Here is a 10,954-nt window from a genome sequence, read left to right on the forward strand (position 1 = left end):
TGTTATAGTATATATGGCGTCAAAAAAAAAGTATAGTATGGTGTCAAAAATGGTCAAAAAATGCATAGCATAGTAAGGCATCAAAAATGTCATACAAATGTCTTAGTATAGTAAGGTGTCAAAAATGGTCAAAAAATGTCATAGTATAGTATGGCGTCAAAAATGTCATAAAAATGTCATAGTATAGTATGGCCAAAAATGGCAAAAATGTTATAGTATAGTATGGTCAAAAATGGTCAAAAAATGTCATAGTATAGTATGGCGTCAAAAATGGCCAAAAATTTATAGTGTAGTATGGCATCAAAAATGATCAAAAATGTCATAGTATAGTATGGCGTCAAAAATGGTCAAAAAATGTCATAGTATAGTATGGTGTCAAAAATGGCCAAAAAATGTCATAAAAATGGTAAGGCGTCAAAAATGGTCAAAAAATGTCATAGTTTAGTATGGTGTCAAAAATGGTAAAAATGTCATAGTATAGTAAGGTGTCAAAAATGGTCAAAAAATGTCATAGTATAGTAAGGCGTCAAAAATGTCATAAAAAAATGTCTTAGTATAGTAAGGTGTCAAAAATGTCATAAAAATGTCTTAGTATAGTATGGCGTCAAAAATGTCATAAAAATGTCTTAGTATAGTATGGCGTCAAAAATGGCCAAAAATGTTATAGTATAGTATGGCGTCAGTGTATAGTATGGCGTCAAAAATGGCCAAAAAATGTGTAGTATGGCATCAAAAATGTCAAAAAATGTCATAGTATAATAAGGCGTCAAAAATGGTCAAAAATGTCATAGTATAGTAAGACGTCAAAAATCAAAAAATGTCATAGTATAGTATGGCGTCAAAAATGTCAAAAATTTAATGGTGTAGTATGGCATCAAAAATGGTCAAAAATGTCATAAAAATGTCATAGTATGTATGGTGTCAAAAATGTAAAAAATGTCAGTATAGTATGGCGTCAAAAATGTCAAAAAATGTCTTAGTATAGTATGGCGTCAAAAATGGCCAAAAAATGTTATAGTATAGTATGGCGTCAAAAATGTCATAAAAATGTCGTATGGCGTCAAAAATGGCCAAAAATTTTATAGTGTAGTATGGCATCAAAAATGTCAAAAAATGTCATAGGCGTCAAAAATGGTCAAAAATGTCATAGTATAGTATGACGTCAAAAAACATCAAAAAATGTCATAGTATAGTATGGCGTCAAAAATGTCAAAAATTTAATGGTGTAGTATGGCATCAAAATGGTCAAAAAATGTCATAAAAATGTCATATATAGTATGGCGTCAAAAATGGTCAAAAATGTCATAGTATAGTATGGCGTCAAAAATGTCATAAAAATGTCATAGTATAGTATGGCGTCAAAAAAAAATGTCAAAAAATGTCGTCAAAAAATGGTCAAAAATGTCATTGGTAAAAAAATGTCAAAAAATGTCATAGTCAAAAAAAAAAATGTCAAAAAATGTCATAGTATAGTAATGTCAAAAATGGTCAAAAAATGTCATAGTATAGTATGTCAAAAATGTCATAAAAATGTAGTATAGTATGGTGTCAAAAATGGTCAAAAATGTCATAGTATAGTATGGTGTCAAAAATGGTCAAAAAATGTCATAGTATAGTATGGCGTCAAAAATGGTCAAAAATGTCATAGTATAGTATGGCGTCAAAAATGGCCAAAAAATGTCATAAAAAGGTAAGGGTCAAAAATGGTCAAAAAATGTCATAGTTTAGTATGGCGTCAAAAATGGCCAAAAAATGTCATAGTCAAAAATGGTCGTCATAGTATAGTAATCAAAAATGGTCAAAAATGGTCAAAAATGTCATAGTATAGTAAATGGGTCAAAAATGGTCAAAAATACAAAAATGGCCAAAAATTTATAGTGTAGTATGGCATCAAAAATGATCAAAAATGTCATAGTATAGTATGGCGTCAAAAATGGTCAAAAAATGTCATAGTATAGTATGGTGTCAAAAATGGCAAAAAATGTCATAGTTTAGTATGGTGTCAAAAATGGTCAAAAAATGTCATAGTATAGTAAGGTGTCAAAAATGGTCAAAAATGTCATAGTATAGTAAGGTGTCAAAAATGTCATAAAAATGTCTTAGTATAGTAAGGTGTCAAAAATGTCATAAAAATGTCTTAGTCGTCAAAAATGGTCTTAGTATAGTATGGCGTCAAAAATGGCCAAAAAAATGTATAGTATAGTATGGCGTCAAAAATGTCATAAAAATGTCATAGTATAGTATGGCGTCAAAAATGGCAAAAAATTTTATAGTGTAGTATGGCATCAAAAATGGTCAAAAATGTCATAGTATAATAAGGCGTCAAAAATGGTCAAAATGTCATAGTATAGTATGACGTCAAAAAACATCAAAAAATGTCATAGTAAGTATGGCGTCAAAAAAAAAATTTAATGGTGTAGTATGGCATCAAAATGGTCAAAAATGTCATAAAATGTCATAGTATAGTATGGTGTCAAAAATGGTCAAAAATGTCATAGCATAGTAAGGCGTCAAAAATGTCATACAAATGTCTTAGTATAGTAAGGTGTCAAAAATGGTCAAAAAATGTCATAGTATAGTATGGCGTCAAAAATGTCATAAAAATGTCATAGTATAGTATGGCGTCAAAAATGGCCAAAAAATGTCAAAAAATGGTAAGGCGTCAAAAATGGTCAAAAATGTCATGCAAAAATGGTCAAAAAATGTCCGTCAAAAATGGTCAAAAATGGTCAAAAAATGTCATAGTATAGTATGTCAAAAATGGTCAAAAAATGTCATAGTATACGTCAAATAATGGCGTCATGTCAAAAATGTCATAGTATAGTATGGCCGTCAAAAATGGCCAAAAAAATGTCATAGTTTAGTTATGGTCAAAAATGGTCAAAAAATGTCATAGTATAGTAAGGCGTCCAAAAATGGTCAAAGATGTCAAAAAATGTCATAGTATAGTAAGGTGTCAAAAATGGTCAAAAAATGTCATAGTATGAGTAAGGTGTCAAAAATGGTCAAAAAATGTCATAGTATAGTATGGCGTCAAAAATGGCCAAAAAATGTCATAGTTTAGTATGGTGTCAAAAATGGTCAAAAAATGTCATAGTATAGTAAGGCGTCAAAAATGGTCAAAAGATGGTCAAAAAATGTCATAGTATAGTAAGGTGTCAAAAATGGTCAAAAAATGTCATAGTATGTAAGGCGTCAAAAATGTCATAAAAATGTCATAGTATAGTATGGTGTCAAAAATGGTCAAAAAATGTCATAGTATAGTAAGACATCAAAAATGGCCAAAAAATGTCATAGTATAGTATGACATCAAAAACCATGAAAAATGTCATAGTATAGTATGGCGTCAAAAATGTCATAAAAATGTCTTAGTATAGTAAGGTGTCAAAAATGTCATAAAAATGTCAGTGTTAGGGTTGTTCAGGTTGGTTTGTTAGCGTTAAGGTTAGAGTTAGGGTTACCAGCTTTAGGGTTGGGTTGTTAGGATTAGGGGTTGGTTGTTATGGTTATGTATGGTCTTTTTTTTTTTTCAACTTTCAGAATTTTTTTCCCTCCATGTCAACTGCAGGACTCCGTTCAAAATGGAATAAAAAGTTAGAGAAGAACATATAATAAATGAAAAAAAGTATTTTATTTCCTTAAAAACCACATTTTCACCATTCAACAATAAAATGGTTTGGTCGAGCCTTGTTACAGGTTTAGACTGTGATAATAAAGATGTGGTTAAAAGTTCAGGCAGAGATACACTTGGACTTTATCAAATAGTTACAATACACAGACACTGCATTTCTTATTACTGACCTAAAATAAGCCATGTTCTGAGGACACCTTGTTGTATATCTTAGTTTGTAACACTTTCTAATAATGACTGGTTATAAGTCATTTATAAACCATTAGTTAATGATGAACTAATCATGTACAAATCCCTTATGAATTATATTCATGTCATTTATATGTAATTTGTTTATTTCATAATTATTAGGAGTCAAAACAGCTATCTAAAGTATAGGCCTGTTATACTGAAGCAGACAGCAGTGCTGGGGGCCAGAAAACCCCTCTGACAAGTTCTCACAATAGCCCAAGTCATATTAAGTGAAGACAGAGCTGAAACATCTTTTTCAGGAACACAGGACTCAGTGAGAGCACATATGTAGAAATGGAGAACGTAGAACTCTTTGTCATGTTCCTATTATGTGCCATATAAATCTGGGGATCATAGAATGAAAACCCTTGTTGCCTTCTACATATTTACTAACCTGTTTTTTCTGCTGTGAAAAGCAAATAGAAAATGTTATAAAAGTTCTCAGTCATTTAAAGTTACAGAATATTTTATATTTAATATTAAAAGCTAAGATCTCTCCAATTGCTGACAACAGAAGTGATTTATAATTTTAAATTCATTCATAAATGTAAATAAATGACTTCTTAATGATGTTCATTGTTTACATTATGATTTATACATGACTTATAACTGGTCACTGTAGTCAAGTGTTACTTTTTTCTAAAGTGGAATACTGAAACACAGTTTTCAGCTTGTTTTTCATACAAATATTACATTATGAAGTGGATATAAAAATGTGTTGCATTAAAGCTGTAGTGTGTTATTAAAGCTGTGATCCTACAGACTGCAATCAAAACACAGAGAGGAGGGACTGAGTACATTTAACTGGCATGAACAGTAATCACAAACAGACACACTGAATGGTTTGTTTATGACCTGAAAGTGTTGTGAAACTATAGTTTCAGGCTCCCTGATGTTTCAGATTTCATACTGTGTTTAAGCTGGGATGATGCAGAAAGAGTCAGGGCTGACCATGGTGACCTCACACCCGTCTTTCTAGTCAATCATGAGCTTCTTGAGGGAGTTGAGATATGCTGGGATGAGGGAGCTGACGGATTCGTTGTCATCGTTGAGGATCTTCTCCCCTCTGCCCTCTGAGCCCACAGAGCTGGGTGACCTGACCAGGCCGGGGTACGGAGTGCTGTAACCCTGGTGGAGCGACACATACCTCCGTCATTATTCAGAGCAAACACAGAAAATAACATCTGGGATATTCTTAGGTCAGATGATCCTAAAGAGTTGGTAACGTACAGAAGAATAATGTCCTACCTAACATCATGAAACAAACATGATTCATGATGATTCAACTCATTCTACACCTTTAATTTATGCAGTTTAACATCAAATGAAATCAGTTCATAAAGCACCTGAAGGATGTAACCACCTGTACGTGTTAAACACACAATGAAAGTGGTTTGTTAATGTCATTGGGTCATTTTTTATAAGATGTATTGTATATATCCTGTCTGTGTTTAAAGATGCTGTTTGGCGTCCTCTATGACGTCACACAGGATACGTCACCATATACGGCCTCCTGCTATCACATGACCAAAGTTCAAAGAGGCCCAACATGTCCATGTCAAATTTTATGGCAGACTGGCTGGAGGAATAACTTTATTTAAATAAAACTGTTGACAAGACTGTCTGACTTATTCTGAATGTGTTTTGTGATTGTAAAACCATTAATCATTATAATTATTATTAGCAGTAGTTGTAGTATTTCAGTCTCCACTCTAATGTTAAATGAAACCTTTGAGTCTAATGTTACTCACAGAGGAGTATCCTTTGCCGAAGCTGCCTCTGTTCTTGGTCCTGATCTTGGTGAGTGCTGACTCGGCGATGTCAGCCCGCTCCTCTGCATCATCCAGCTCATGGACGGTCTTCCTGTACTTCGCCAAGTTCATGTTAGCTTGTTCCTCCTGTAACGACAGCGCAGTGTGTGTGATCAAAGGAATACCGCGGTGAGACGAGTGCTCTAGGTTACGTGGTTTTGTAGTAAGAGGACAGGGTGACGTACGGCCTCCTCCACTTGTCTCTTGTACGCCCTCATCTTGTTCTGCAGCCTCTCCACCAGCTCCTGCATCCTCTGCTGGTTCTTCTGGTCCTCCTCCGACTGGAACAGCAGCTCCTTCAGCCGACGCTCGTTCTTCCGTAGCGTCTTCACCGTCTCGGCGTGCCGCTTCTGCTCCGAGTCCAGCTCCAGCTCCAGCTCCTTCACCTGCACACAGACACACACCACTCAGTGACTGCGGGTCTGAACGAGTGTAGGACGGTTTGACATTTATATTCATATTGACATTTTAGTTACATGTGTTTTCTAAGCCCACCAGGTTTATTCTCTCAAAATAAACGGTGCTAGATAAAAACTCACTGGACCATTAAAGCAGGATGCAGTTTTCAGACCCTCAGGGCCACAAAGGCCCCAGATTCACTAGTTTTGTGATTATCTGGCAATCTGAAAATCTGTTTAGCATTACAGTGAAGGAACAGCTTCAGGTTGTTACGGTGGCTCCTGGACTCTGGCGGGTCCTGCAGGTCAGGGTTCCATACCTTTCCCTCTAACTTCTGGATGATCTTCTTTCCTCCTTTCAGAGCCATCTGCTCGGCCTCATCCAGCCTGCTGCTCATGTCTTTGATCTGAGCCTCCAGACCTTTCTTCACCCTCTCCAGGTGGAGTGTGTGCTCCTGCTCCAGACGCAGCTCCTCCCCGACGCGTGCCAACTGAAACAATTAAACCATTTCATTAAAAAGTCATGTGACTGAGTGTGTGTTAAAGTGCTGCTGTTGTATCTCAGTTAATACTCGGTAGTGTTGTGTGTTTTACCTCACAGCTGGCCTTCTTGGCCTTGTCTGTGGATCCTCTCAGCTCTCCTGTAGCTCCTCGTGCTCCTGCTGCAGAGTCTGGAGATCCACCTCCAGCTTCCTCCTCCCACTCAGAGCCAACTGGAACTGAACACACAGGAGGAAACATAAAGGATGTCATGGATCAGATCAGACTCTTACTGTCTGCACGGCACCAATCAAAGACACCGTCTATCACCTGGTTGTTGAGGTCAGTGTATTTCTCGCTGGCCTCCTGCAGCTCGGTCTCCAGGGCCTTGCGGGCTCTCTCTGCGCTCTCCAGCGCTGCTCGAGTCTCCTCCCCCTCGCTGACCAACAGACCACAGCGTCGTTCCACAGCAGCCTGCTCCTCCCTGCGCTCCTCGTGGCTCCGCACCTCCTCCTCCAGCTGAGCCTGCAGCTCCTGGGACAGAGAAGAACAGTCTCAAACTGTTTCAAACCACAGCTGTAGAAAACCCGGCTGTATCTCACCACCAGACCTTGATCTGCTGCTGCATCTTCTTGCTGTTCTTGCTGAGCTCTGCGTTGTTCTTGGTGAGCAGGTCCACCTGCAGCTCCAGCTCGTTGACGTCGGCCTCCAGCTTCTTCTTCAGCTTCAGTCCCTCTGCTCTGCCTTTCACCTCCACATCCAGACTGGCCTGCAGGGACTCTAACGCCCTCTGGTGGCTTTTTCTGACAGAAGAGAGGAGTGAACAGATGGAGGAGAGAGCTATTAACAATGAGCCGAGCATGTGTCGCTGCAGAGACAGTGAAGCAGGGTTTGAAGGGAGGAACAGATTAATGAGACAGCTCTTACCTCTTAGTACAACGTACTATGACTTTGTAGAGGGAGTAAAGGGAGATAAAGGACAGGATGAAAAATAATTATGTTAGAGTGTTAAAGAGTATTAGTGCTGTGGATGAGGAGACTGTCAGGGGAGGATGAGGTACCGTGCAGCTTCCATCTCTTCCTCCTTCTCCTGCAGTCTGCGCTCCAGGTCTGCTTTGGCCTGGGACAACTCCAGCTGCAGCCTCAGCACCTTGGTCTCCTCAGCCTGAAGAACAGGGACATGAACCTTAACTATGACACTGATAGTTTGCTTTTGAATTCTGCCTTAAATCCTATTTCCACATTTAAAATGAGCAGCAGATTTTCTGTGTACCTCCAAAGCTGCCTCAGACTCCTCCAGTGAGGCCTGTAACTCCTCCTTCTCCATCTCAATCTTCTTCTTGGCTTTCTGAAGCTCGTGGACACTCTTACCTCCATCGGACAGCTGGTCTGTGAGGTCAGTGATCTCCTCTGTCACACAGAAAAAACACACAGCGCTAATTCAGCCGTGGCTACTATTAGCCACTGTTAGCTAACATTAACTACTAATGGCTGAATATTACTCTAAGAATAGACTAAACTTTATGAGATGAAAATCAGAACAGGAAGGAAGGATCCAAACTGTAAAGAGCAGAGATTCAGACACAAAGTGCTGGTGCTGATGTTAAGAATAAAAATAATGATAAAAATGGCACCGTTTCCAAATAAAATGCCTGAGTGGCATCAGCCCTCTCCACCATGTGTCCAGTCGTACCCTGGTAGGCCTTGTTCTCCCGGCGTACAGCCTCCAGCTGCTCCAGACACTCTTCGTGTGCTGTCTTGACTTTGAAGAGCTCGCTGGCGTGTTGCCTGCTCTCCTTCTGGCAGCCCTCCACCTCGGCCACCAGCTCCTCGCACTTCTGCTTCCAGTCTCCGAGCTGCTTCTCCAGGACCCGCTGCTTCTTATCCAGAGCCTGACCGCAGCTGCTGGCCTGCGACACACAACACACGCTCAAACATAACAACAGAGAATGGCACTGAAACACTCACTCAGTGTGTGTCCTGCTCTACCTTCTCCAGGTCCATGCAGAGCTCCTCCACCTCTCCCTGCAGCCTCTGTTTAGTTTTCTCCAGCGAGGAACATTTGGCCTGAGTGGCTTCCACGGCCTCCTCGGCCTCCTGCAGCCTGGTTGCCAGCTTCTTCCTGCGACACACGCGTTATTAAAGCACTGAGAAACATTCAGAGTGTCAGATGTGACCTCTGACTGCCAGTATCAACAACACCTACTTGGTTTCTTCCAGCTCGTCGGCGTGCTGGATGGTGTCAGACTCGTGCTTGGTCTTCCAGTGCGTCACCTCGCTGTTGAGTTTGGAGACCAGGCGCTGCAGCTCCTGCTTGCTCTCCTGCTCCTCCTCCAGCTGCTCCTTCAGAACCTCGCACTCCTGCCTCATTGAGCTCAGGCTGCCGCTGACCGCCTGCTTACACTGCAACGACACCACAGACACATGTGAATATATGAGTGGGAAAACACACATTGAAGACTTTTTTTTCTCCATTTATTTGAATAAGAATCATTCTCATATTTGATATTTCCATACTGAGCTGAGAGCACGGACCTTGAGCTCCTCGTCCAGGTGTTTTTCAGCTCCTCCAGCTGGGTTTGGAGCAGAGTTTTGGGCGCGTCAGCTGACTGGCTCTGCTCTCTGCCTCCTCCATCTGTCGACTCACGTCTGCGTTGTCAGCTGACGAGACACAGACGATCGCTGACTGTTAACGAAGCGAAGCATCTCGAAGCACTGACACATCAGCACCTGATATCTCAGACATGTTCAGTCTCTCTGCTTACAGCATATCTCCATTATTCCATGTTAAAGTCAGTTTATGAGCTCTCAGGAGCTCAAAGATCTGCCCACCACCACCTCTGGTTTTTAGCTTTGGTGAAAGTCTGCAGGGCTTCTCTCTGCTTCCAGTCTTTGCTTTGCTAAGCTAATCAAATCACAGCTCTAGCACTGTAGAGTCAGCGTTCCCCTCTCATCCACTCTTTATTTTAATCATTATTTTTCTATCTCACTAAATAAATAATGATTTAAATTAAAGTCTGGGAAAAAGAAATAACACCCAGAAACTAATCTTCTTCATCAGGGCTGTGAGGGCGTGGTTTGATCACATTTGATTGACAATATCAAAGTTTGATTGGTGCATAAGTGTGTGAGTCCCCGCCCACTTAAACCAATGAGAGAGCACAGAGAAAATAAAGTGTCCATGTCTGATCCTATAGTAACTTATTCATAATAAGAGCCCAGATTTCTTGACTTTAAACAGAAACAGAAATCAGCTGAATGACTGAACTCGTCTAAAGATGGAGTATAACAGTGTTTAGAGCTCAGGTTGAATTCAGGTTGAAGGGGTCTGACACCAGCGTACCTGTGAGTCTGTTCTTGGCCACGCTGAGCTCAGTGAGCGTCCTCTGCAGGTCGTCTCCTCTCCTGTTGGCCTCTGACAGCTGCTCCTCCAGCTTCTTCATCTGACTGTCTGAGGACATCTGCAGCACAAACACACCAGCATGTTACACCACAGTCACGAGTCACACAGGCCTGCGACGCTGTCGAGCGACAGCAGATCCAGATCCTGACCTTGGCCTTCTGCAGGCTGTCCAGTGACGCGGCCAGCTCGTCCACCTCCATCCTCAGGTTCTGCTTCTCCTTCTCCAGTTTGGCTCTGACCCTCTGCAGAGCCTCGCACTGCTCGCTCAGCTCCGCCATGGCATCGCTGTGCCGCTTCCTCAGAGACGCAGCCAGAGCTTCAGACTGGACAGAGGACTCCTCCAGGTCCCTCCTCAGACGCTGCAGCTCAGCCTCTCGCTTCTTGTTCACCTCCATCTGTTAATCACACACACACTGCATGTAACGTTCTACTGTACGTTTAAGGCACTGATTTGAAATTTGTTACACCCATCAGCCTCGGCTCCACTTCGTGTTTTGCGTTGTCACTAGCATGGCTCTGTTTGTGTATCTGTAAGAACACATGTAAATTACCTGTGAGGCGGTGACTCCTCCTGCTTCCTCCAGCCGGTCAGTGAGATCATCCAGTTCTCTGGTCAGATCCGCTCTCTGCTTCTCCACCTGATAAACACACGAGTGATAAGTGAATAAAAAGCCTCCATCTGAACATGTATGAACATACGTGAGTCCAGGATTCATTCAGATTCATCAAACATCAGGCCGAGGACTTCATCTGCTCCGGCTCTGAAGCAGTCCCACCTGCGAGGGCAGGATATCTAACCACCGGGGGATCGGTGTGACTGACAGCCCACGAATAGGAAGTGATCTTTCCTGAGGTTGGAGGTCAGGAGAGCAGCTGGTATCCAATCAGAGCACGGCAGGATTTCGCTGCTGTCACACAGTCCAAATATGATCTGTGAACTCCAGCTTCCTGTGGATGTTATTCAACGCTCTGCTCACTGCTAAACATCTTACAATGTGAA

At 41.0% G+C, this 10,954-nt stretch overlaps 1 protein-coding gene across 1 annotated transcript; it reads right to left on the reverse strand.

Annotated features, from left to right (window-relative positions):
• Nucleotides 1-3,667: 3,667 nt before the first annotated feature.
• Nucleotides 3,668-10,750, reverse strand: LOC108891581 (myosin-16-like). Its single transcript, XM_018688764.2, is given in 18 exon segments — nucleotides 3,668-4,990; nucleotides 5,614-5,760; nucleotides 5,859-6,059; nucleotides 6,392-6,562; nucleotides 6,666-6,715; nucleotides 6,718-6,790; nucleotides 6,882-7,085; nucleotides 7,162-7,354; nucleotides 7,613-7,716; nucleotides 7,825-7,961; nucleotides 8,245-8,461; nucleotides 8,541-8,673; nucleotides 8,758-8,954; nucleotides 9,087-9,141; nucleotides 9,143-9,212; nucleotides 9,895-10,012; nucleotides 10,104-10,349; nucleotides 10,506-10,750. Coding segments are annotated over 18 exon segments (2,634 nt in total). The 5' UTR covers nucleotides 10,671-10,750; the 3' UTR covers nucleotides 3,668-4,837.
• Between the last annotated feature and the right edge of the window lie 204 nt (nucleotides 10,751-10,954).

This window comes from Lates calcarifer, unplaced genomic scaffold (assembly GCF_001640805.2).
Source record: "Lates calcarifer isolate ASB-BC8 unplaced genomic scaffold, TLL_Latcal_v3 _unitig_1993_quiver_3866, whole genome shotgun sequence".
Taxonomy (NCBI): domain Eukaryota; kingdom Metazoa; phylum Chordata; class Actinopteri; family Centropomidae; genus Lates; species Lates calcarifer.